Genomic DNA, 26,837 nt, shown 5'->3' with positions numbered 1-26,837 from the left:
TTGGTCTCATCTGACCAGAACACCTTCTTCCATATTTGCTGTGTCCCCTAGATGGCAAACATGACTTCTTCTGGCTTTCTTCTGGTCGCTTTTCCATTAGGAACAGATTTGCGGGTTGCATGACTAAGAGTTATACTATCAACAGATTCTCCCATCTAAGCTGTGGACTTCTGCAGCTCCTCCAGAATTAATGTGGACCTCTTGGCTGCTTCTCTGATTAATATTATTCTTACACAGCCTATCAGATAAGGACGATAACAAAGGCTTGATAGGTTTACAATTCTGTCATCCTCTTTTCATGTTCAGATGATGGATTAAACAGAGCTCTGGGAGATGTTCAAAGCTTGGAATATTGTTTCATTACCTAACCCTGCTTTAAATTTCTTCATAACGTCATTCCTGACCTGGTGGCTGTGCTTATTGGTTTAATGTTTTCTGACAAACCTCTGAGCCCTTTACAAAATACCAGGATTTTTACTGAAATGAAATTACACACAGGTGCTTATCAATTAGGTGACTTTTAATTGCAATTGTTGCACTGGATTCTACTTGGGGATAGTAAGGGGAGCTTAAAACAGATGTAAACTCCTTTCAGATTTTGTAAAACCTTGCACGGTATCAATTTCCTACCACTTCACAATTGTGCACTTTTTATGTTTGTCTATTGCATAAAATCCAAATAAAACACAATAAAGTTTGCAATTGTAACTTAAAAAAATGTGAAAACGTTCTAGGGGTGTGAGTACTACAAAGCACAATATGCAAAAATATTTTTGCCTTGCTGAATGAACTGTAAGCTATAATGTTTTGCACATGACTAACACAGTTGTTGTGTTTTTGCTGCATTTGACTTTCTCATTCTGGGACACTCAGGCACACACACATCATTTGGATCAAGAGCCCCACACAAAAATCACAGTGTACCATTCAATCAGTACTTTTTCTCCCTTCTCTCTATGGTTCCCTTAAAGGTTTTAACCAGAGCACGAATGGAAAAGTGCCAGCATTGAAAACCTTGGCCCATTGAGGAAGTGACAGGGTCTGCCAGAATATGATCCTAATCCTGTTTCCAGCATTCTTTTAGCCCAGCAGCATTGCCATTTCACAGCATATTCTCTGAGCTGTCAGGCCCGGGGAAATCCCTCTAATAGTGCATTGCTCAGATACTCATCAAAGCCCTCCTGGAAACCAGCAGCAGGAACTTAAAGGAGAGGGAAGCATGAGTATGATCAGGCTCACAGCTGCACACACACATGCAAATGAAGTGAAGGATTTAATGATGACAAAACATTCAACTCATTTTTTTAGTAGAAGATTTTTAAAAATGTTAATGTGCTAGCAACCATTACCCTGTACCATGTTAGACAAGAGAAGATGTGGGTTTCAACAAAGACAAGTGATATAAAGAGCCAGACAACAGGTGGCTAAACTGGGTGTCTAGGACCACCCTCCTTTAGTTATGCTTCATCTTCAATTCTCCTCTTGTCCTTTCTCTCTTAAACACCCTGACTGCCATCTCACCCCTCCCTAGGTAATCTTCTTAGAGAGGAGAAAACCCAAAGTTTCTCTTTTCTTAATCTGGCAGAAGCTTGAACTTAATGTGGTACTCCCAAAGTAGGCTTGATTAGAACCAAGAAAGAATGCAATAAACATAAATTCTGTTGGTCAATTTTAAGATTGTTAATTTTTAAACCTGTTTAGTTCAGTTAAACTTAGTTCAAGGTTTTAAGTCTAATTGGAAGCATTTGCAGCTGCTTGGAAAAAGAAAGCGTGATGCAATGTGTATCACAAAACATTGTAAAATAAACCCTTTTTACCCCCGCATGTACACTGCCTGGCCAAAACAAAAGTCGCCACCTGGATTTAACTAAGCAAATAGGTACCAACCTCCAATTGGATAATTACTGTATGGGCGATTATGTTTCAGCTAGCAACAAGTTATTTAACCCCAACTGCTGCAATGAGCTGCTTCTCATTTCTTAAACAACCATGTCGAAAGACACATCTCGTGGTCGTGGAAAAGATGTCAGTCTGTTTCAGAAGAGTCAAATCATCGGCGTGCATCAAGCAGAGAAAACATGTAAGGAGATTGCAGAAACTACAAAAATTGGGTTAAGAACTGTCCAACGTATTATTAAAAACTGGAAGGAGAGTGGGGACCCATTGTCTTCGAGGAAGAAATGTGGCCGGAAAAAATTCTTGAATGATCGTGATCGACGTTTCACGTTTGGTGAAATCAAATGAAGAAAAACAACAGTAGGACTCCGGGCTGTGTTTAATAGGGAAAGTAAGAACATTTCCACACGCACAATGCGAAGGGAACTCAAGAGTTTGGGACTGAACAGCTGTAGAGCCTTAAGAAAACCACTAATCAGTGAGGCTAACGGGGAAAAAAAGGCTTCAGTTCGCTAGGGAGAATAAAGATTGGAATCTAAAGATTGGATTTGGCTTTTCATCAATGCAAGATCTTGGTGAAAAATTAATGCAACACTGGGTGGAAATAAATCTTGTGACATTGCAGAAGCTTATCAAAACAATGCCACAGAAAATGCGTGCTGTAATCAAATCTAAAGGCGGTCCAACAAAATATTAGTGTGTGACCATTTTTTTTTTTGGTGGCGACTTTTTTTTGGCCAGACAGTGTATTTAGGAAGTTTGGATACATGGTAACTATTACACTTCAAGACAGTACGTTTAGAAACAGACTGGACTAGTGTGAGTTGTGGGAAGGGATGTAGGAGAAATATTCTTTTCTCTCAAAGGAATATTAAAACATGACTTGGGTTTACATGGTTGCATCTGCATGAACCACAGGACTTCAGTTGCACAGTTGCTCAGTATTGCTGTATTTGGCTTTCTCTTTCTCAGTGACTAATGCACAGCTCCATGTTAGGTGAAAACCAAACACAGCACACAAACATTTTTTGCTTTCAAGCATGGTGGTGGAGGGTTGAAGATTTGGGCTTATGACCTGGGCAACCTGCTGTCACAAAGTCAACCATGAACCCCTCTGTATACTCCTCTTAAAATAGCTGCTTTCTGTATAAAGGTATCATCCTCTCATATTGGTTTGAATGAATTTTGGCCCAGTCTTCATTACATTTCCAATTTTTTGATGTTTGCTAATATTTGTTTCTGCACATTTCTATTTTTTTTTTATTTTCCCTTTATTTAAAGTCCCACTGAGACTAAAAACCTCTTTTTAAAGGGAGTCCTGGCCTCTTTAAAAAAGAACTTTATTCTTCTTTGTTGTTTTTCCGCCATTCTGTTGTAGACTTCCTGTTGTGGTTGACGTTATTTTTCCCTCAATGCCCCAGTTTCAACCAAGCTTCACTTGTCAGACAGATGGCCACAGAATTCACTCAGGAAGAGGTCCGTATACAGACCAAATCCTCACTCCCCGACCAGGGTTTGTACCGATGTACATATAAAAAAATTTGAATATTGTAAAAAAGTTCAGTTTCAGAAAGGTAAACTAATTTATTATATAGATTCATTAAACATAGTAAACATTTTTATTCTTTCTTTCTAATAATTTTGATGAATATGTCTTACAAATAATAAAAAACCTAAAATTCAGTGTCTCAGAAAATTTGAATATTACCTAACACCAATTAAAAAATAATTATATAAGTGTTAAATATATAAATGTTATGTAATGTGAATATTATGGCCAAGGAGGGTAAGCCACAAAAGGTCATTGCTACAGAAGCTGGTTGTTAACTCATTGTTGTATCCAAGTATATTCATAGAAAGTTGAAGTGTGACAGAAAAAGCTGCACCAGCAACAGGGATAACCCCAGCGTTGATTTATATTGTCAAGCAAAATCCAAGAATTTTGGGGATCTTCACACGGAGATGACTGAGGCTGAAGCCACTAGGACAGACAAATCCTACATTCTATTTTCCTGAAGTGGAGAGGATCAGAGCTGCCTGAATCAGAGCTGGAAACTGATGGTGACAGATGGGCTGGTTCCACCAAGCACAGCCAGTTTTGATCAGAGTACTTTTCGGTAAACTGCTTCGAACAAGAAATCTCTGAATTCACAAGGGAAATGATGTCAGAGGTCAGGATATCTGACAGACAAAGGAGAATGTTGTAGTCTATAGCCTTGCTGTTCAGAGCATCTGATGTGAAAAGATCGCCACAGATAAGGTTGTTGCTGCTGTTGGTAAATGGATCAAGGCACAGTAGGTAAGAACACTTCCCTGTCACAAAAATACATTTATATATTGGTAGTTATTGTTAATAATTAAAAATCCAAAAGTATTATTTTTCTTATTAATAATAATTATCCAAAATTATTATAAAAAAATAAGATGAATTACACACGCATACGATGACAGCTGACTTTCTTCTCTTGATTCTGCTTCATATTTCTCTGATACTGACTGAAATATATCTAAAGAAACATCACATTCTTCGCTGCTATCTGTGTTCCTGCCATTGGCCATTGTAGCAGCAGTCGGTTTACGTGCGGGGTTCCCCTTTGAAGAAGAGCGCAACAAAAATGATGACAGATGAAAAGTAAAGTTTGCGTTTCATTTGGAAGCCAAGGTCCCAGAGTCTGGAGGAAGAGTGGAGGGGCACAGAATGCACATTGCTTGAAGTCCAGTGTGAAGTTTCCACAGTCAGTGATGATTTGGGTTGTCATGTAATCTGCTGGTTTTGGTCAACTGTATTTGATCAAGTTCACAGTTATCACAGCAATGTACCAGGAAAACTTTAAAGCATTTGCTTCCTACTACTGACAAGCTTCATGGATATACTGGTTATATTTTCCAACATTACTTGGCACAGGCCCACACTGCCAAAGGTATCAAAAGCTGCTTGATTGATTGTGGTGTCACTGTGCTTGACTGGCAAGCTAACTGGTCTGACCTGAACCCTCAGAGAAACTATGGTATATTGTCAAGAGGAATGATGAAAGATGAGGAGAGGAAGATGAGAGGCACCACACCCAACAATGCTGATGACCTAAAGACCGCTGTCAAAGCAACCTGGTCTTTCAATACACCTCAACAGACGGTGATGCAGTGATTCATGCAAAAGGATGCTAAATTAAGTATTGAGTGCACAGAAATAAACATAGTTTTCAGAAGCCTGTTTTAGGCCCAGCTATGGGAAGGAACAAGGACTAACCTGCACACAGATAACAAAAGAAACTGGAAAAAACTCTGAATCCCAGAGTTAAGAGTATTAACCCATTTTAATGACAGCACCCAGGAAGGAGGAGTCACAGCTGGAATCCCCGTGACATCATAGAACCACAAAACTACTCCCGGCAACATGTCTTCCTCTTTGCCTGCAGCTCTCAACAGGCTGAACTGGAGAGAACACCTGTATGAACATCTTGATCTTGCTGGTTGAGTAAGACTAAATATTGGATCTAAATTAAAGCATGGTCTGCTTTTTGTGTATCGGGTGGTCATACTATAACCAAAAACAAGACTAACTGCCTGAAACTGGCTGTCTGAGCTCACGCAGAAAAAATTCTCTGAGACGTCCCAACTTACAAAGCGGTTTTTCTTCCACTGCCCTGAAGAAGACTGGATTTCAGACCCCAGCTTCGCACGCTTGACACCCTAACCACTGGATCAAGAGCGGCCACAGAGTCTTCTCTATTGATTGGACCTGCTGTACTCAGTGCGCTCTCCAGTTCTTTTGAACGGTTAACAGTGAGAGGTTGTGTCTGGGCAGAGAAAATAATATAAGATGAAACAATCTAGATATTATTTAATTGTGTTTTGTTTTGTTTGTGGTGCTTTGCTCAACTGCTTGAGTGCTAACAGACCACTGAGCCTGATGCTACAAAGTTTGTTTTGGGTTGTGCTTTAAAGTTGCAACAAACTTTATTTCAATGAGGGGTTTATGCGCTGATGGTCTGGTAATGTGAGCTTGCTCTGTTTTGTTAATGATTCCTCTTCCTCCCATCTAACAAACCTGCATAAAATAGGTCCGTATAGTCCTTATAAAAGTGCGAAATCATGTCTCCGTTGGTACATTTGTTTTTAAACACACAATCATTTTAGTTATTTAGAAGTTTCTGATTATTCTCATTTTATTTAGATTAGTTTAATGTTACTAGCCTAGTTAAGGACTTTCTTGACTGAAGCATTTAAACTGAAAGTTGAAGTATTTTTTTAAATACATTTTTGTATTTTAGAGAGAAATTGTGTTTATTCTGTACGTGTATAGCTGTTTGAGAACACCAGTGCGTGAATTCACTCCATTTATTGTTCTATAATACCACAAGTCTCCATCAGGCATTCATGAAACAGTAACTGACAGAGACTGAGCACTGTTTGGCTATTAATGCCTGATAATCAGGTGGTGCCCTACTTGGTAATTTTGATCAAAATTACTTTAATAATTGCTTCTGGCAGTGATTAACAATTATTCATAGCCAAACTAACCTATTGTTGTACAGCACCTGATATTTGTTTAAAATTTCCTTTTTCATTCATATTTTGTAATATACAATTTTCTGAGACACTGAATTTGGGATTTTCATTTTTTGTAAGCCACAATCTTTAAAATAAAGGCTTGAAATATTTCACTCTATGTGTAATAAATCTATATATGAGTTTAACTTGCTGAAAAGAGTGAAAAAAATATTAGTTGTTCATGATATTCAATTTTTTTCCTAGACAAACCTGTAGAGACAGTCCGTCTGGCACTGGGACAAAAGGCCAAATATCTCTACTTTGGTTTCTTCTGCACAAGGAACGTTGTTTTAGAGGTTTTGGATTTTTTCAGATGCAACTTTGCAAAACGAAATGGTTCTACTGTACCATTTTCAGCGAAAATAAGGTTTCTGTTGGCAACCCTTTCAAATAAGCGATATGTTTTCCATATTTTTCTACTAATTCTGTGACTGACTTTAACGTTTAACAGGCTGAGGCCTGTAGAGTGTGAGAAAGAACTCTGGGAGTTTTTGCAGTTACGCAAAAGTCTGAGTTTGGGGTGAATTTGTAGGAAAAACGTTCTTAAATGCATTCCATGTTTGAATATTTATACTGTAGAATCACAGACTTCAGAATTTTTCGGAAATGTCTTTTTACCTTGGCATTGTGTTAGCACGCATGCTTTAGAGCAGCATACTGCCAAAACTCCTGCTACTGTAGAGGGGCTTCCGCTTGCTGATGATTGGTTAACCAGGTACATGTAAATCAACTTAAATTCAATTAAATCAGGAAGTGTGAACTTTTCAACAAATATCTCCTCCATTTTGTGCAGTGAAAAAAAAAGACAAAATTCGTAGTTTAGTTTGCCATGACTTGTTATCCTGCTGGGCTCAGGGAATGCAACCGTTAACCCCCAACAGCTTGAAATCTTCTCTCCAGCTGCCAATACTTAACCTTCAGGCATAAAGCACCAATACTGCACTGCTTTAAATGCATAAAACTCCAAACACATGTACAGTAACTTTCTGATCACACTGAATGATTTCAGTCATTAAACTGTTTATCAGGGGGCTCAGTTTTACTGCTTTACAAAGTTAAGCCATAATAAGTGATATTATGGCTGCATATCTGTCATACAGCAGCTTGGGTAGATGAAAACAGTATGTTAGTGTTTTACACGTTTATTGAAAGCATTGAATTTGAAAACGCAACAAAAGCAAGGCTGCGTGGTTAAATCCATAATATTCATCTTTTTAATACACAGCATGTCTCAATAACAAAGGCTTACACACATGGACACAAATGCACAGCGCTTCATTGGCTAATTCAATAATAAAGCAGGCAGCCAGTCGAGTCTGCCAGCCAGAATAGAGAGTAACTCATTTCTTACTGTCTGCCATCTCCTGAGTGCTAAAACATGTAAATTTATGGAGGAGCCCATCGGAAACACATATTTACAATACGTTTAGGTAATCACAAGATGTGCGAAGAGCCATCCGAGGGCCTGGGGACGAACGCAGTCAGTACAAAAATAGTTTTTATGTGTCATTAATTCCCTCTGCTTTCCCCGATACATCCCCCTTTTGCCACAGTAATACAGTAATCACTCACAATCGCACAGAAAATTATCTGCACTCATCTGTGGAATACAAAAGCGGAGGGGCAAGACAGGGCGAGCCGTCCCATTTTAGCTCTGTGCTGCCTCTTTAATGTTCATCTGGGAGCCGCATGGCTGCCACACGTCTCCGCGTGGCTCCGGCATGCGGAGCAGCTTAACGACAATGAGATGTGGATTCATCTGACACACAAATATACAGTATTAGATATACATTCTCACACACAAAGACACACACCTTTTTCACGGTACATTGCCTGGCCAGGACAACACCCAGGGTCATCGGCGGTTTGATAGCAGAAGAGGCCCCGGTACGCTCACATTAGGTGGTGATAAGAGGAAGCGCCTCAACTCTGACTGATGCTGATGCAAAATGGAATCAGACCTGCTATAGTAATGGAAGTAGCACAGATTCAGATGTGAGAAGCCAAGTGGTCAAATAAGTTATTGCCTGCCTTTTCATTATCTTCTTCCATAGATACATACATACATGCAGCATTATCAGCAAAGTCATGAAACCTGATGAATAACAGAACAGAGCAGAACTATTTTCACTGCAGTTACAGTCAGGATGGGACCCTGATGGAAATGTGTTTCCTGACAGGGGGACATGAATCCAGGAGATCTTCCAACCTTGATATTATTAGTGCCCTCCAGTGGCCAAATAATAAAGAAGACATGTTTACTCTTTAGCTACTGTGGACATCTACAGGAGAAAAAGCATACTGCAAATAAAGTCCAGTAAACCCGAAGACCAGATCCTTCACCTGAGGGATTTTCTAACCAGTACAGATAAAGAGGATCTGGAAATAAAGTAAGCAGTCCTTCTTTGCATTTTATGTCCACAAAGCAGAGTTTATATGAGTCTCCTTAGCTTGCACAGGTAAATAGGTCCAAAGTTAGCAACTAAGTGTGGGATGACCATCTCACCCAGGTGGAGGTCAGGAGCAAAGTGAAAAGTATTCCGAAACTTCTGCACCAGAGGTCGGAGACTGACAACCTGCATGGGGAGATTGTAAAAAGGAAGAAAGCAAACATCACTGCATTAATACTTGATGTAATTATTTAGTCTAGGTGCCAATCCTTCAGAATTTACACTGCTACCATTTATATAAAGGGTGTCTCTTATTGTTCTACTGACCTGAAGCTGGATACCATGGTTCTCTTCAGCTAGCTGTATCGCTTGTTCAACCACACCCTGGTTCTGGTTGAGAGAAAGGGTGCAGGTGGAATACAGAATCTCCCCTCCAGGACAAGCAGCTATGATTCCCGCTCTACACAGGAGTTGGAGACTTTGGTTACAATTACATCTAACTGATGGTGATCGTAGAGATCTGATGTGAAATGCTTAATGCTGTATGACCTTCTGATGGGTATGACCAGTGCTGAATAACAAAACGTTTTATTCTATTAAGGGCATTTTTTTATATTACAGAACATGGTAAAAATTTGCACTAACAAAAAACATTGAGCAACACAACTGGTTTGAATTCAGTGCTGTGAAAAAGTATTTTCCTCCTTAAAGATTTCCTCTGGTTTTGTTTTTTTTGTCTTATTTAAATGTTTCAGACCATCAAAAAATTCAATATTGAACAAAGATAACAAAACAAAACAAAATGCAGTTTTCAATCGCTGATTTCATTTAGTAATGATAAAAGCCAAACCAACCTGACCCAGTGTGAGAAAGTAATAACCCCCCAAACTAATAACTGGTTGTGCCACCCTCAGTGGGAAAACACTGCCATTAAGCATTTGTGATAACCTAAGAGCACTCGAGCTTCTGGTCCTAAACTGATGGTCTCCTTCAGGAGTTTCTGATGGAGAACAGAATCTATGGTTCCAACTATTATGGAAAGTCATCCAGATGGGCCACCCCAGACCATTATGTTAACACCTCCATGTTTTACTGTCGCTATGATCTTTTGTTACTAAAATTCTGTGTTGATGTTTCGCCAGATGTGACGGGACACACACTCCAAAAAGGGTCCATGACAACACAGAATACTTTTCCAAACGTCTTGGGAACGTCAACGTGTTTTTGTTTTGGTAGGCCGGCCACTCTTGGGAAGGTTCACCATTGTTACATACTTTGTCCATTTGTGGATAATGGTTCTCACTGTGGTTCTCTGGAGTACCAAGCCCTCAGAAATGGCTTTGTGACCCTTTCTAGACTAATGGATACCTATGACTTTGTTTATCTTGGATAGATGTTTTCTCCTTGTAAATACATTTGAAAACTGCATTTTTAGTCTGAAAATTTTACCAAAAAGAGAATAAATCTGTAAGGGGGCAAATGCTTTTGTTAATTCACTGTATATTTACGAAATCCACAAGAGTACATCAGTGGAGTACATCAGATTTAACATTTTTTAATTTCTTGTTATTTTAAAGTTAATGACTTTAGAAGCAAAACGGTCCCACAACATCACAGATCCTCTCCACCATAACAAACAGTGGACAGGAGCAACTTTTCCACATTTTTATCCTTTGTTTCAATTTAAATTAATAAACGCTTCAGCAACATTGGATTTTAAAAGCATATTTAGGTGTACTAACGTTGTGGGAATGTACTCAAATTAAAGGTTAGAGTCCACTAAATTTTTCAATGTGAGATAATGTTACTGGAATAAGTAGGATTTTAAGGCTTTTTACTCAGGACGCTAACAAATCTTTCCACAACTGTATGTTTAAAGTGAGTTTGATATTCACAGACAAATACTGCTGGAAACTGCTTTAAGACTGCCGGAGAAGCATTCCTGATGATCATTACTATCTGACGCTAGCTGGGCTAATACCATGGACGGCTATGTTGACAAAACATTAACACATGTGACACTATGTATGTATATCTGGCATTTAATTATTAGTGTGTGGTTCCAGTGTTTGGTCTGTTTATGATTTCAACATTCTTACAGCAGAAGCTCCACCTGCAGCTGTGGCAGGCTTCGCCTTTCTCCGACCCGGCTCCTGCTGAATATATTGTTGTCGTCCTCCATGAGGGAATGTCTGTCTGTGGTGCAGGGAACGTCAACCAGTACCTGAACGCAGGCAAACAAGATGAAATGTAGTGAAGCTTTTATCAGACGAGTGGGTTTGCAGCTACTAGCTGAACATGATGGTGTAACATACTCTGTCAAAAGAGTTCCTTTCGATCTCCCCCCACATGGTGCCATCAAACGACGTGATGCGCAGTGTGTCATCGGTCAGAAGCGGTTTAGGAATGTAGCTGTGCAAAACCCTTTTTAATCGAGACGTTCGAGACACAGATGAGTCATTTACACACAAAAACCCTGTGACAGAAAAGCAACATGATGGAGAATCATCAGAGGAGCCAGAAGACTAACAGGCGGGACAGATTTTGATGAAGACCAATTCAAAGCAGGCCACTCACTGACTGACTGAGTCTGTAGTAAAGCCAGGGCCTTTCCACCTGGAGCGGCGCAGAGATCAAGGACCGTGTGATTCTTCTGAACACCCAGCGCGAGACAAGGCAATACGGACGCTGCGTCCATCAAGTAGTAACTCAACAGGCTGAACTTGTCTGGTCTTAAAGTGACAGGAGAGAATTGAGATTGAGACTCTACTTTATTGGAAAACTATTAAGAGCTCAACCGATTTTATTGGCCTACCGATAAATTGGATGATATTTGACCTTTTCTCACCTTGCAGGCTTGAACCGTGTGATGTCTCCTCTTGGAAAAACTAAGCACTTTATATTAGGACTGAGCCCTAGAGGAGACTGCTGCTGACTATCAACATGAGAACTCACTGTAGACACACTGCTGGAGTCTTCTTCAGCCCCAAACTCAAAGTTGTGCTCAGAGGATGTTGGATCTGCAGGAAACGTAAAGAATGTGCATTTTGATAGGAGTGACCAAAAGCTTTAGGAGAGACACAATTGATGGGTTTTGTGTCAGAAAAATTTTAATATTCATTTAAAAAGTTTCTAAGATGTATTTATGACAAAATATTGGACAAGTTTCAAAGGCCCTAATTAGTAAATACATTATATTTATGCAAACAGTTAATATGTAAAGAATGACTTCTGTAATTCTTTCTGAAATGCTTCATAATAGCTTAAAGTGCAATCAAGAGCTTTTAAAGCTTTACTTTAAACTGAAACTGCACTTTTAAAAGTTTTTAATGATCTTTTATTGGTTACCGAGTCAGAAAAATCAGCTGTTCCTCTGCTTTTAGATCTCACAGCTGCCTTTGACACTGTTAGCCACAGCATTCTGATCTCTCTACTGGAGCATTGTGGCATCAAAGCCACTGCACCACAATGGTTCAGGTTTTATCTGACAGGTGAGCCTTGGAGAACCTGTTTCATCTTCATTCCTACTTACTTGTGGAGTTCCTCATGGATCTATTCTGGTGTGTTTTATGTTCTATTTATTATGTAGGTTTATTTTTAGAAAATATATTTCTTTCTTCCTTATATGCTGACAACACTCAGATCTACCTTCTTCTGAAGGGTAACTGTTCTTCTTCATTAAAACAATTTTTTCAGTGTCTCACTGAAGTCAAAGCATGGATGGACTCAGATTTCCTCAATGTCAATGAGACAAAGACTGATTATGTTTGGACCAAGTGGTAAGTGGCTTCTTATTCAGATCTGGCTAGCTTGGAACCATCTGTTAGATTGGACTTTAAAGATTTGGGGGTTATATTTGACTCAACTTTTACCAATCCTTTTTTAATGGAGGCTTTTTTCGAAAATGACATTATTTTATATTTGAAAAACTAAATGGGTAATCTATGCAACAGCTGTGGTTGGTTCAGAATGCTGCAGCTCATCTTCTGACCCGAACTAAGAGGCTTAAACATATTTCCGTGTTTCTTGTTTCGTTTCACTGGCTCCCTGTTCATTTTAGAATAGATTTTAAAGTTTTGTTGTTGACTTGTAACGCACTGAACGGACAGGCTCCTTGGCATCTGTCTGACCTCCTACAACCTTAAGGGTGCTCCAGGTCCCTTAGATCTAATGATCACTTGCTTTCAGCTGTACTTCTTGCTAATTCACAGGTGATAGAGCATTTAAGAACATAGCCCCAAAATGGCGGAATACTCTGCCCCTTCACATCAGACAGTCTCCAACTGTTAATGTGTTTAAGCCATTAAGTTGAAGTCAATTTTAAATGTACTTTATAAAAAAATGAACTTGAAAGAACAGAATTTCTGTTTTATCTTGTTTACTTTGTGGCACAGTGGTCCATCAGAATGGAAAATACACAGTCACCAAATTGTGGATTGTTGGAAGATGTTGCTGTTGGAGCACGTTTTAAAGCCCCCTTCATTAGCTGAGAAGCTAACAGAGCTTCATCATGTGTAAAACACAGAACTCATAGCTCTCGTTTTTTCTTCTCCCAAACAACCAACAGGATGATTCATTGGTTTGCACCAGTCCTCTCCTGTCCATCTTTGTACTTGATGCAGAATTTCAGTCTGTCCTTCATGTTTTTCTTGAACAGAAGTGGCTTCTTTGTTACAAAAGTCTTTCCCTCATTGTACATAACGATGCTCTCACACCCAACTCCTGCCAATGCTGAAGCAAGCTCTGCACCAATGTCTGCATGATTCTCTAGGCCACTCCTCAGAAGGACACTTTATTCACTGCAGCTGAACTTCATGAACTATGAGCTTCCAACCCTGAACAAAGACACTTCCATCTGATGCAGTAGCACCTCAACCACATTGTTCACTGGGAAAGCCTGATTTAAATGCACACTTACCCTCTCCGTTGCTAATAAAGTCTCTGCATCCCTGAGCTTGGAGTTTTTCCAGATCTGGGTTATTGGAGAAATTATTGAACAGGGCCCCATACTTTCTCTCTGACAGCAGGGCCACTCGGACTGAGGGCCACAGCTGTCCCAGCTGGACACTGTAGGTGGCATCAAAGTGCTGCAGAGCCAGTCTGGTGGGAAGGTGCTTGGGACGTGTGGTCGCCTTTAGGAGAATGAAGAGGATTGAACGTTTAGCATTAATACTTTATGGCCTAACTTACTGATCTATTTTAATTACAAAAACATATAAAACAGCAGTTAATGGAAATATAAAGCTCTAATGTGTTTTTGCAATTTAATGAAAACATGAAAGTAAATATTATTGAAATATAAAGGCTGAATCATATATTTTCAATTATTCTTAGACAAACTGAAGCAGCTGTATTGCAACAGTTAGTAGAGGACCTCTGCGTTTTGTGACTAAGTGTTTTTTACTTGTTTCTTTCAAATGTATATGTATCAGTAAGATATGTATGTTCTAGTACTGATTCATTTACACCCCTTCACACCAAGCTCCACAATAGTCGGCAAGATTAATAATAATTTAAAAAAAACACCCGAACAGATTTTGTACATTTATGACTTTATTCACTATTCAAGACATTTTATCTTGTCCCATGAATAAGGGTTATGGGTATGTCAGTCACATGTTAGAACTGGTTGTCCGCCGCTCTCGCCGGTGGATCTGAACAGGGTACGTCCGCTGTGCAAACCTACCCGGTACACCGTTTCGCCGGGTGATAAACCATGCGCGCCCACCGACCCGGACCCCTTTTAAAATAATTTAATTATTCTTCACTACCAAACATTAAACTAGCTCTTTTGTGTGTCCGCTTGTTGGTGACCTACCCATTTTCCTTTCACTCGGTGTCTTTTAGCCGTCAGGAGTCTCAGGTCTTTAACGCTCCTAAACAACACCCTGGAAATGCCCAGGAACAGCGCCATCACGCTGTGCTACAACTTTCTTCATCCGACTTTTCTTCTGCATCCTCCAAGAATTGTTCCGCGCTTCCTGGGCGTTTCCCCCCGGTGTGGCTAACGCGAACTCTGTGTGTGATTGGACAAAATAAACGTCTATAAAACTTTGGAGCCAATAGAATAGCTTCACCAGGAGACAGCTGTCTAGCAGTTTCCGGCGTGTGACCGACCTCGCGTCCTCGAGCAGGGACACTAGTGTACACTTTGATTGGAGGTTGCTGCCTTTTTGGTTAGTTTTGAACTCACAGAAATGGTTTTCGAGAGAAAAATGCTCACACACGGAGACCCCGACGAAGAGGTACGGAAGACATAAAAACACAAGTAATTAAAATAGCTTAGCGCGTTGCGTTACCTGATAGCTCTGCTCACTAATTCAGCGCTGAAGGGTCAGCCTTTAAACACAGTGACACTGTATTACTGTAACATAATGATACATGTTAATGGAGACTTTGTTTAGTTTAACGAAGTCAGGGCAAAAGTGTCCGTTTTTTGTTACACTGAGGTTTACCTGAGAATAATTAATAGAAGATGGCTCCCAAATAATTTTTCCATGTCAGGGTAACATCACCCTGGATTCTTGGATTGGTTTTTATTTCAGTTTAAACTAACCTGAATTATTCTTCTTGCCACTGATCAGGAGGAGAATCCTCCTGCAGAGGAGGAAGAAGAGGAGGAAGAAATGGTGGTAAGTGGCGTTGCATCTTAGAGGAAGAATGTTTAGCAAACAGCCGAGCCTTTCTTGTAGAAAAGGGACAGAATCTTTTCATTTTATTACATTTGTGTGTTGCCATTATTCTCAACATTTAAGCATAGATGCAAGTAAAAGAATATTTCATATCACTATACCAACCTGAGTCCATCACCCACACATTCTGGCCTAAAAGCTTTATCTCAAAGGATTCACGATTGCAATAGTTTGCTAGTAAAATCATATATCTTTATGACAATATTTACCAACATAACATTATGGCTATTGGCAGGGGGAGTGAATAATGCTGATCAATATCTTCATCATGGCATCATGGGTGAGATTTTATTGAGCAGCAAGTGAACATATTGTCCACAAAGTTGATGTTACAGGTCCTTCTCAAAAAATTTGCATATTGTGATAAAGTTCATTATTTTCCATAATGTAATGATGAAAATTTAACATTCATATATTTTAGATTCATTGCACACTAACTGAAATATTTCAGGTCTTTTATTGTCTTAATACGGATGATTTTGGCATACAGCTCATGAAAACCCAAAATTCCTATCTCACAAAATTAGCATATCATTAAAAGGGTCTCTAAACGAGCTATGAACCTAATCATCTGAATCAACAAGTTAACTCTAAACACCTGCAAAAGATTCCTGAGGCCTTTAAAACTCCCAGCCTGGTTCATCACTCAAAACCCCAATCATGGGTAAGACTGCCGACCTGACTGCTGTCCAGAAGGCCACTATTGACACCCTCAAGCAAGAGGGTAAGACACAGAAAGACATTTCTGAACGAATAGGCTGTTCCCAGAGTGCTGTATCAAGGCACCTCAGTGGGAAGTCTGTGGGAAGGAAAAAGTGTGGCAGAAAACGCTGCACAACGAGAAGAGGTGACCGGACCCTGAGGAAGATTGTGGAGAAGGGCCGATTCCAGACCTTGGGGGACCTGCGGAAGCAGTGGACTGAGTCTGGAGTAGAAACATCCAGAGCCACCGTGCACAGGCGTGTGCAGGAAATGGGCTACAGGTGCCGCATTCCCCAGGTCAAGCCACTTTTGAACCAGAAACAGCGGCAGAAGCGCCTGACCTGGGCTACAGAGAAGCAGCACTGGACTGTTGCTCAGTGGTCCAAAGTACTTTTTTCAGATGAAAGCAAATTCTGCATGTCATTTGGAAATCAAGGTGCCAGAGTCTGGAGGAAGACTGGGGAGAAGGAAATGCCAAAATGCCAGAAGTCCAGTGTCAAGTACCCACAGTCAGTGATGGTCTGGGGTGCCGTGTCAGCTGCTGGTGTTGGTCCACTGTGTTTTATCAAGGGCAGGGTCAATGCAGCTAGCTATCAGGAGATTTTGGAGCACTTCATGCTTCCATCTGCTGAAAAGCTTTATGGAGATGAAAATTTCATTTTTCAGCACGACCTGGCACCTGCTCACAGTGCCAAAACCACTGGTAAATGGTTTACTGACCATGGTATCACTGTGCTCAATTGGCCTGCCAACTCTCCTGACCTGAACCCCATAGAGAATCTGTGGGATATTGTGAAGAGAACGTTGAGAGACTCAAGACCCAACACTCTGGATGAGCTAAAGGCCGCTATCGAAGCATCCTGGGCCTCCATAAGACCTCAGCAGTGCCACAGGCTGATTGCCTCCATGCCACGCCGCATTGAAGCAGTCATTTCTGCAAAAGGATTCCCGACCAAGTATTGAGTGCATAACTGTACATGATTATTTGAAGGTTGACGTTTTTTGTATTAAAAACACTTTTCTTTTATTGGTCGGATGAAATATGCTAATTTTGTGAGATAGAAATTTTGGGTTTTCATGAGCTGTATGCCAAAATCATCCGTATTAAGACAATAAAAGACCTGAAATATTTCAGTTAGTGTGCAATGAATCTAAAATATATGAATGTTAAATTTTCATCATTACATTATAGAAAATAATGAACTTTATCACAATATGCTAATATTTTGAGAAGGACCTGTAGATTCTGGAAATGTCAGCCTATTCGGTTCCTCTCCAAAACCACAGCTCCTGTGGGGTGTTCCTAGTCTGTATTTATCAGAAGTGGTCCATGTCGACTGGGCCACGCACAGCCCAGCTCCTTGATGTGGGGAACCTGTGTTGTCCCATCTAACAGATGAGCTGAAGACATTCTAAACCCTCAACATGGTCTCCTTCAGCAGTATAATGCTCCACCGCCACAGAGGGAAAAAAATGAGCAACTTAACAGAATAATTTGGGGCTGAGGTATCGATTTTTATTCAGCTATTAAACCCAAGTCCATCTAGCATAGATTTTCTATTAAAATCAAATTTTTGACATTCAAGATTCCATCGGTTTTCTTTGTTTTACAGAAGTTTTAAAAGAATAACTAAGGTAAGAGACTCATCCGATCTAGAATGACTTTAACCCACATGCAGCTGGCTTGTCCAGACCAGGCTGCATTCTAAAGGATGGCGGTGGTGGCAACATTAGGGCATGTTATTCTAACTGGAGTACCCAGTAACTAACTAAAACTGGATCATCCATCTGTCAGTTAAAACCATGACTGAAGGTATCCACACACAAAAGGTCCATTTTAGGTCCATTGGACAGCATTGCCTGCGTTTACAGTTTAATAGGGGGAATGTTTCAGATATGTGTGAGGCTGGGTGGAATGTCATATGAGGCACATGGATGCCAGTGGAACCAAAAGGAATGTGAAGGTAGCTCCACACAAATCATTCTACACTGTTTGCAGTGCATACTTTCCACCACTTAGCTTAATGCAAACTCAACATGAACTACCAAACTGTGTCCAGTGATGGGAAAGAGGTCTGTGTCTACAATAGGGCTGCAACTAACGATTATTTTGCTTGTCGATTAATCTGTCGACAATTTTTTTTGATTAATAATCGGATATCAAAAGCTCCTTAATAGTAGATATGTTACAGAATTTGAACCAGGTGAAGCTAAATCTATGCCACTTGAGAAGTGCTGGATGAAATGTATTATCAGACAAAGGTTTTTCACTTTAAATAGAAAATGTATACAGGTCCTTCTCAAAAAATTAGCATATTGTGATAAAGTTCATTATTTTCCATAATGTCATGATGAAAATTTAACATTCATATATTTTAGATTCATTGCACACTAACTGAAATATTTCAGGTCTTTTATTGTCTTAATACAGATGATTTTGGCATACAGCTCATGAAAACCCAAAATTCCTATCTCACAAAATTAGCATATCATTAAAAGGGTCTCTAAACGAGCTGTGAACCTAATCATCTGAATCAACGAGTTAACTCTAAACACCTGCAAAAGATTCCTGAGGCCTTTAAAACTCCCAGCCTGGTTCATCACTCAAAACCCCAATCATGGGTAAGACTGCCGACCTGACTGCTGTCCAGAAGGCCACTATTGACACCCTCAAGCAAGAGGGTAAGACACAGAAAGACATTTCTGAACGAATAGGCTGTTCCCAGAGTGCTGTATCAAGGCACCTCAGTGGGAAGTCTGTGGGAAGGAAAAAGTGTGGCAGAAAACGCTGCACAACGAGAAGAGGTGACCGGACCTTGAGGAAGATTGTGGAGAAGGGCCGATTCTAGACCTTGGGGGACCTGCGGAAGCAGTGGACTGAGTCTGGAGTAGAAACATCCAGAGCCACCGTGCACAGGCGTGTGCAGGAAATGGGCTACAGGTGCCGCATTCCCCAGACCTGGGCTACAGAGAAGCAGCACTGGACTGTTGCTCAGTGGTCCAAAGTATTTTTTTCGGATGAAAGCAAATTCTGCATGTCATTCGGAAATCAAGGTGCCAAAGTCTGGAGGAAGACTGGGGAGAAGGAAATGCCAAAATGCCAGAAGTCCAGTGTCAAGTACCCACAGTCAGTGATGGTCTGGGGTGCCGTGTCAGCTGCTGGTGTTGGTCCACGGTGTTTTATCAAGGGCAGGGTCAATGCAGCTAGCTATCAGGAGATTTTGGAGCACTTCATGCTTCCATCTGCTGAAAAGCTTTATGAAGATGAAGATTTCGTTTTTCAGCACGACCTGGCACCTGCTCACAGTGCCAAAACCACTGGTAAATGGTTTACTGACCATGGTATCACTGTGCTCAATTGGCCTGCCAACTCTCCTGACCTGAACCCCATAGAGAATCTGTGGGATATTGTGAAGAGAACGTTGAGAAACTCAAGACCCAACACTCTGGATGAGCTAAAGGCTGCTATCGAAGCATCCTGGGCCTCCATAAGACCTCAGCAGTGCCACAGGCTGATTGCCTCCATGCCACGCCGCATTGAAGCAGTCATTTCTGCAAAAGGATTCCCGACCAAGTATTGAGTGCATAACTGTACATGATTATTTGAAGGTTGACGTTTTTTGTATTAAAAACATTTTTCTTTTATTGGTCGGATGAAATATGCTAATTTTGTGAGATAGGAATTTTGGGTTTTCATGAGCTGTATGCCAAAATCATCCGTATTAAGACAATAAAAGACCTGAAATATTTCAGTTAGTGTGCAATTAATCTAAAATATATGAATGTTAAATTTTCATCATTACATTATAGAAAATAATGAACTTTATCACAATATGCTAATTTTTTGAGAAGGACCTGTATATTTGTGTATAATTTTGGCCTAATTACTGCTCTGAGTGGTTTGTTCCATTAGCAAATGACATGTTTTAGAGTCTGTATACTCCAGTTAACGATTATTCAATTACTAAATTAGTTGACGACTGTTTTAATAATTGATTCATTGTTTCAGCCCTGTCACACTGTGTTGCCTGTTTCTGGGTTACGGTTAACTCTAGGTGCTTAACTGTTTTTGTCAGTAAGTGAACAAAGGCAAAACATTTTTTTTTTTTCCCCCCAACCATACTGCAGCTCCATTTTATGTGCCTTTCAGGACCCCTTGGAAACAATACGAGTCAAATGTGAGCAGACGGAACACTGTGTGCACCTCAAGGAGCGTCTGGAGAGCTGTGAAGCTAGGGTCAGTTCCAGGTCCAACACTCAGGAGGAGTGCACAGAAGAGCTCTTTGACTTCCTGCATGCACGAGACCATTGTGTAAGTGTGTTTTGCACAGAGTTGAAGGAAAATACTTGAGGCCTGTACTACAAACAAGGTTTGAGAGGTTGAGGTTAACTAGTAGGGCTGCTACTAACATTCTTTGGGGGGATTAATCTATTGACTTATTATTAAGATAATTGATTTTATGTATGCATTCATTTTTTTAGTAAGGTTTTTTTTTTTTTTTGCATCAAATTAAAATGTAAAGTTTTGCTCTCAAGACTGAATGTATGCATGTTTAAAGTTCCACCTGATAAAAATAAAGCTTGCATTTTATGCATTTACAAGTCAAAATCCTCACATATTCAGAATGTCAAATATGAGGAGACTGGATTAGAAATAAACTAAAACTGATCTCAGTTCAGCCAAAGGAAAAAATTCTGTTTAAACCCTTTAGTTAAAATGCAGCAAGAGATATTATTTTGAACTTTTTATTGAGTTGACTATCTATTGAATTGAGTATTTAGTAATAGAATTGAAATACTTTGAAAATTTGGTTGTTAAAATTTAATTCAGACATTCACATTATCTACACAAATAAACAAATGCATAAAGTCTGCATGTGAAACACACACAGGCAGCTGGTCTTTCCAGAGTGAAAAACGTCTAAAATCTGGCTTCTTGGGGAGTAAAAATTCCTTCAGATTTTATACGTGCATCTATTGGTTGAGATTCCAACCAGAACTTGAAGTTGCCTTAACAAGCCACTAATTCATCTCTGTAATACAGACCTATTCTCCTGAAACTGCTGTAGATTTTGAAGCACCTGCATAGTGCTGGTTTTAATTCCTTGTGTTTCAGTAAAGATGCTAATTGTGCTTCTGTTTTCAGGTTGCACACAAGCTGTTCCACAATGTGAAATGATCTGGCCACCCATATCCTCACCCAGTGCAGCTGAAGGATTCTATTTAACTGCAACCACTGAGCAGCAGTTATGTTGTCTGCTTCTCTTAATCATACCGAACTGACTGCATGTTTTCTGTATTCATGTGCTCCTAATAACATTGTTTTTCATAAGCACTGCTACTCCCCATCCCTGGTGCAGTGGATTTAGAAATTTGTGCAGAGTTTATGCGGTGAGATAATATGGCGCTTCAGGGAAGATGTTTACCTTAGCTCTGGCCTTGGATTCACTGTTGCAACTTAGAAATAAATATTTTCTCTTACTGCTGGGTTCCTTGTCAGTCAATCTGAAAATGTAATTCCTCACTGTGCTGCTGGCAACAAATCAGTTTGTAGGAAATTTGATTTATAGTTTTCCAAAACTTCTAATGATCCTAGATCACTGCCCTTAAATCTTTAAGTCCAATTTGAGGATTTATGGAATGACCAAACAGCCTAATCCCTTTACAGTGCATGCCTTATTCTGGGATGAATTAGATTCAATTTTCCACAAGACTCCACACAACAGCTCATAAGGACAATGGGAGAGTTTTTTCTTATGCTACTGTATTTAAAAATAAACTAACTTTGGCAGTTTGGCCCATTCCCCTTAGCAGAACCTCTCAAGTGCCATCAGGTTAGATGGGAAACATCTTGCACAGTAATTTTCAGGTTTCTCCAGTGATTTTCAGTTGCATTTAAGTCTGGCTAGATCCCTCAAGATTCTTAAAAAGTTGTCCTAAAACCACTTTGATATCTTGGCTGTATGCTTGGGGTCATTGTGCTGCTGAAAGATGAACCGTCCCTCCCAGTCTGAGCTCATTCATCTTTCCCTCTGCACAGACTAGTCTCCCAGTTCCTGCTGCTGAAAACATCCTCATAGCATGCTGCTGCCACCACTATGCTTCACCTTAGGGATGGTATTGGCCATGCGAAAAGCAGCACCTAGTTTCCTCCAAACAAAGCATGGCATTCAATTCAGTTTCAATTCAGTTTATTTATATAGCGCCAATTCACAACATGTGTCGTCTCAAGGCACTTCACAAAAATCAGGTACATACATTCCAATTAATCCTAACCATTGAACAGTACAGTCAGATTCAATTATTTATTCAAATTGGATAAAAAGTTTTTCTATCAAAGGAAACCCAGCAGATTGCATCCAGTCAGTAACTTGCAGCATTCACTCCTCCTGGATGAGCATGTAGAGACACTCGACAGTCACTGGCGTTGACTTTGCAGCAATCCCTCATACTGAGCATGCATGTAGCGACAGCAGAGAGGAAAAACTCCCTTTTAACAGGAAGAAACCTCCAGCAGAACCAGGCTCAGTGTGAGCGGCCATCTGCCATGACCGACTGGGGGTTTGAGAGAACAGAGCAGAGACACAAAAAGAACAAAGAAGCACTGATCCAGGAGTACTTTCTATGGGAAGGAAAAGTAAATGTTAATGGATGTAGCTCCTTTAGTTGTTTCACCTAGAAAGAAAGAACAGATAAACTCTGAGCCAGTTTTCAAGGTTAGAGTCTGACAGAGAGCACATATAATTAGTTACAGTAAAAGCTCAGTCAATCACCATGTCTAGGAGAGAGAAAGGGTTAAACACAAAGACAGGGCCATGTGGATCATCGGTAGAGGGTGAGCATTAAGTTGTTGCCAGCAGAAGCTTGGACGATGCTCCTCTCCAGAAAGGTGTCACAGGCAGACACAGAGCCAGGCCAGGTGTAGCTTCTAGGAAGAGAAAAGAGAGAACAAAGTTAAAAGCTGAAATAACAGCAAATAATGCAGAATTAGAGAGTAGTGTGAGAATGTAGCAAAGAGGGTGAAAGGGGTCATTATGTCCTCCAGCAGCCTAAGCCTATAGCAGCATAACTACAGAGATAGCTCAGGATAACCTAAGCCACTCTAACTATAAGCTTTATCAAAAAGGAACATTTTCAGCCTCACGGACTAAAACTGCGAGCTGGTTCCACAGGAGAGGAGCCTGATAACTAAAGGATCTGCCTCCCATTCTACTTCTAGAGACTCTAGGAACCACCAGTAAACCTGCAGTCTGAGAACGAAGTGCTCTGTTAGGAATATATGGAACAATCTGATGTATGATGGAGCTAGATCATTAAGGGCTTTATATGTGAGGAGGAGAATTTTAAATTCTACACTGTATTTAACAGGGAGTCAATGAAGGGAAGCTAAAATTGGAGAAATATGATCTCTCTTTTTAATTTTCATCAGAACTCTTGCTGCAGCATTTTGAATCAGCTGAAGGCTTTTAACTGCATTTTGTGGACATCCTGATAGTAAAGAATTACAATAGTCCAGCCTTGAAGTAACAAATGCATGGACTAGTTTTTCAGCGTCACTCCTGGACAGGATATTTCTAATTTTGGCAATGTTCCGGAGATGAAAGAAGGAAATCCTAGAAACCTGTTTAATATAGGATTTAAATGACATGTCCTGGTCAATAGTAACACCAAGGTTTTTTACTTTATTACCAGAGGTCAATTTAATGCCATCCAGGTTAAGTGATTGACTAAGCAGTTTCTTTTTTAAAGACTGCAGTCCAATGACAGCAACTTCTGTCTTGTCTGAATTTAGAAGCAGAAAATTTAAAGTAATCCAAGTTTTTATATCTTCAAGACATGCTTGTAGTCTAACTGGTTGGGCTCATCAGGATTTATGGATAAGTAAAGCTGAGCATCATCAGCGTAACAGTGAAAATGTATCCCATGCTGCCTGATAATTTGACCTATTGGAAGCATATATATAGTAAAGAGAATTGGCCCAAGTACTGAACCCTGTGGTACTCCACAATTAACCCTGGAGTTTAAAGATGATTTATCATTTACAGGTCCTTCTCAAAAAATTAGCATATTGTGATAAAGTTCATTATTTTCCATAATGTCATGATGAAAATTTAACATTCATATATTTTAGATTCATTACACACTAACTGAAATATTTCAGGTCTTTTATTGTCTTAATACGGATGATTTTGGCATACAGCTCATGAAAACCCAAAATACCTATCTCACAAAATTAGCATATCATTAAGAGGGTCTCTAAACGAGCTATGAACCTAATCATCTGAATCAACGAGTTAACTCTAAACACCTGCAAAAGATTCCTGAGTACTTTAAAACTCCCAGCCTGGTTCATCACTCAAAACCCCAATCATGGGTAAGACTGCCGACCTGACTGCTGTCCAGAAGGCCACTATTGACACCATCAAGCAAGAGGGTAAGACACAGAAAGAAATTTCTGAACGAATAGGCTGTTCCCAGAGTGCTGTATCAAGGAACCTCAGTGGGAAGTCTGTGGGAAGAAAAAAGTGTGGCAGAAAACGCTGCACAACGAGAAGAGGTGACCGGACCCTGAGGAAAATTGTGGAGAAGGGCCGATTCCAGACCTTGGGGGACCTGCGGAAGCAGTGGACTGAGTCTGGAGTAGAAACATCCAGAGCCACCGTGCACAGGCGTGTGCAGGAAATGGGCTACAGGTGCCGCATTCCCCAGACCTGGGCTACAGAGAAGCAGCACTGGACTGTTGCTCAGTGGTCCAAAGTACTTTTTTCGGATGAAAGTAAATTCTGCATGTCATTCGGAAATCAAGGTGCCAGAGTCTGGAGGAAGACTGGGGAGAAGGAAATGCCAAAATGCCAGAAGTCCAGTGTCAAGTACCCACAGTCAGTGATGGTCTGGGGTGCCGTGTCAGCTGCTGGTGTTGGTCCACTGTGTTTTATCAAGGGCAGGGTCAATGCAGCTAGCTATCAGGAGATTTTGGAGCACTTCATGCTTCCATCTGCTGAAAAGCTTTATGGAGATGAAGATTTCATTTTTCAGCACGACCTGGCACCTGCTCACAGTGCCAAAGCCACTGGTAAATGGTTTACTGACCATGGTATCACTGTGCTCAATTGGCCTGCCAACTCTCCTGACCTGAACCCCATAGAGAATCTGTGGGATATCGTGAAGAGGACGTTGAGAGACTCAAGACCCAACACTCTGGATGAGCTAAAGGCCGCTATCGAAGCATCCTGGGCCTCCATAAGACCTCAGCAGTGCCACAGGCTGATTACCTCCATGCCACGCTGCATTGAAGCAGTCATTTCTGCAAAAGGATTCCTGACCAATTATCGAGTGCATAACTGTACATGATTATTTGAAGGTTGACCTTTTTTGTATTAAAAACACTTTTCTTTTATTGGTCGGATGAAATATGCTAATTTTGTGAGATAGGAATTTTGGGTTTTCATGAGCTGTATGCCACAATCATCCGTATTAAGACAATAAAGGACCTGAAATATTTCAGTTAATGTGCAATGAATCTAAAATATATGAATATTAAATTTTCATCATTACATTATAGAAAATAATGAACTTTATCACAATATGCTAATTTTTTGAGAAGGACCTGTACATGAACAAACTGGAATCTGTCAGACAAATAAGATTTAAACCAGCCTAGCGCTGTTCCCCTGATCTCTACACCATATTCCAGCCTTTCTAAGAGAATATTGTGATCAACTGTATCAAATGCAGCACTGAGATCTAACAGAACCAGTACAGACGCAAGTCCATTATCTGAGGCCATAAGAATATCATTAGTGACTTTCAGCAGAGCTGTTTCAGTGCTATGATGAGCACTGAAGCCTGACTGAAACTCTTCAAACAGGTCATTGCTGTGTAAATGTAATTCATGCCAGAGTTTTCAAGTGCCTTTTGGCAAACTCCAGGCAGGATGCCATGTGCTTTTTATTGAAGGACTGGCTTCCATCTGCCCACTCCACCATACAGGCCGGATTGCGGCAGAGATAGTTCTGTTGGAAGGTTCTCTACAGTGTTGGTCCATTAGCTTTTCTGAAATCCAGTCAACACATCAATCTACCAGGACATTTTAGAGCACATTGTACTTCCTTGTGCTGACAAGCTGTATGAAGATGTTTTTTTCATTTCCCAGCAGGACTTGATATTGGCCCACACTGCCAAAAGCTGGTTCAATGACCATGTTGTTACGGTGCTCGACTGGCCAACAAACTGGCCTGGCCTGAACTCATTAGACAATCTATGGAGTGTTATGAAAAGCCAGAGAGACACCAGATCCAACAATGCAGATGATCTTAAGGCAGCTATCAAAGAAACCTTCCATCATACCTCAGCAGAACCACAGACTGATCACCTCCATGCCATGCTGCATTGATGCAGTAATTCATGCTGGAGCCCCAACCAAGAACTGAGTGCCTAAAAATGAACACTTCAGAAGCCTTTTTTGTTTCAAATATTTAATTGGTCTTTATTGATGTAATATTCAAATGTAACAAATTTTAGGTTCTTATCTGTAAACTATAATCAAAATACTTGAAATATTTCACTAATGAATTTATATGAGCATCACTTTCTGAAATGAGTGACA

The 26,837-nt window shown here is 40.2% G+C and overlaps 2 protein-coding genes across 2 annotated transcripts; one reads left to right on the top strand and one right to left on the bottom strand.

Annotated features, from left to right (window-relative positions):
* Positions 1-7,638: 7,638 nt before the first annotated feature.
* nsun4 (NOP2/Sun RNA methyltransferase 4) lies at positions 7,639-14,811 on the bottom strand. Its single transcript, XM_047369457.1, has 8 exons — positions 14,656-14,811; positions 13,756-13,969; positions 11,686-11,857; positions 11,415-11,569; positions 11,153-11,313; positions 10,937-11,061; positions 9,165-9,297; positions 7,639-9,023 (listed from the first exon to the last, which is right to left on the bottom strand). The coding sequence occupies exons 1-8, from the start codon at positions 14,749-14,751 to the stop codon at positions 8,880-8,882; spliced, it is 1,200 nt and encodes a 399-aa protein (XP_047225413.1). The 5' UTR covers positions 14,752-14,811; the 3' UTR covers positions 7,639-8,879.
* Positions 14,812-14,921: 110 nt separating this feature from the next.
* Positions 14,922-21,712, top strand: LOC124870641 (cytochrome b-c1 complex subunit 6, mitochondrial-like). The gene is made up of 4 exons (XM_047369459.1): positions 14,922-15,082; positions 15,422-15,469; positions 20,382-20,543; positions 21,378-21,712. Exons 1-4 carry the CDS (start codon positions 15,035-15,037, stop codon positions 21,408-21,410), a joined length of 291 nt encoding a protein of 96 aa, XP_047225415.1. The 5' UTR covers positions 14,922-15,034; the 3' UTR covers positions 21,411-21,712.
* The last annotated feature ends 5,125 nt before the right edge of the window (positions 21,713-26,837 follow it).

The sequence above is a fragment of the Girardinichthys multiradiatus genome, chromosome 6 (genome assembly GCF_021462225.1).
Source record: "Girardinichthys multiradiatus isolate DD_20200921_A chromosome 6, DD_fGirMul_XY1, whole genome shotgun sequence".
Lineage (NCBI taxonomy): Eukaryota > Metazoa > Chordata > Actinopteri > Cyprinodontiformes > Goodeidae > Girardinichthys > Girardinichthys multiradiatus.
The sequence above is the reverse complement of the archived record's forward strand: the minus strand, read 5'-3'. Positions and strand labels throughout refer to the sequence as shown.

Excerpts from the sequence above, each read along its gene's own strand:
- nsun4 (XM_047369457.1), bottom strand. The coding sequence starts at position 14,751 with ATGGCGCTGTTCCTGGGCATTTCCAGGGTGTTGTTTAGGAGCGTTAAA. Across the intron at positions 11,314-11,414 it reads ACTACAGACTCAGTCAGTCA|GGTTTTTGTGTGTAAATGAC; the intron begins GTGAGTGGCCTG and ends TTTCTGTCACAG. Across the intron at positions 9,024-9,164 it reads ACCATGGTATCCAGCTTCAG|GTTGTCAGTCTCCGACCTCT; the intron begins GTCAGTAGAACA and ends CTCCCCATGCAG.
- LOC124870641 (XM_047369459.1), top strand. The coding sequence starts at position 15,035 with ATGGTTTTCGAGAGAAAAATGCTCACACACGGAGACCCCGACGAAGAG. Across the intron at positions 15,470-20,381 it reads AAGAGGAGGAAGAAATGGTG|GACCCCTTGGAAACAATACG; the intron begins GTAAGTGGCGTT and ends TGTGCCTTTCAG. Across the intron at positions 20,544-21,377 it reads TGCATGCACGAGACCATTGT|GTTGCACACAAGCTGTTCCA; the intron begins GTAAGTGTGTTT and ends TTCTGTTTTCAG.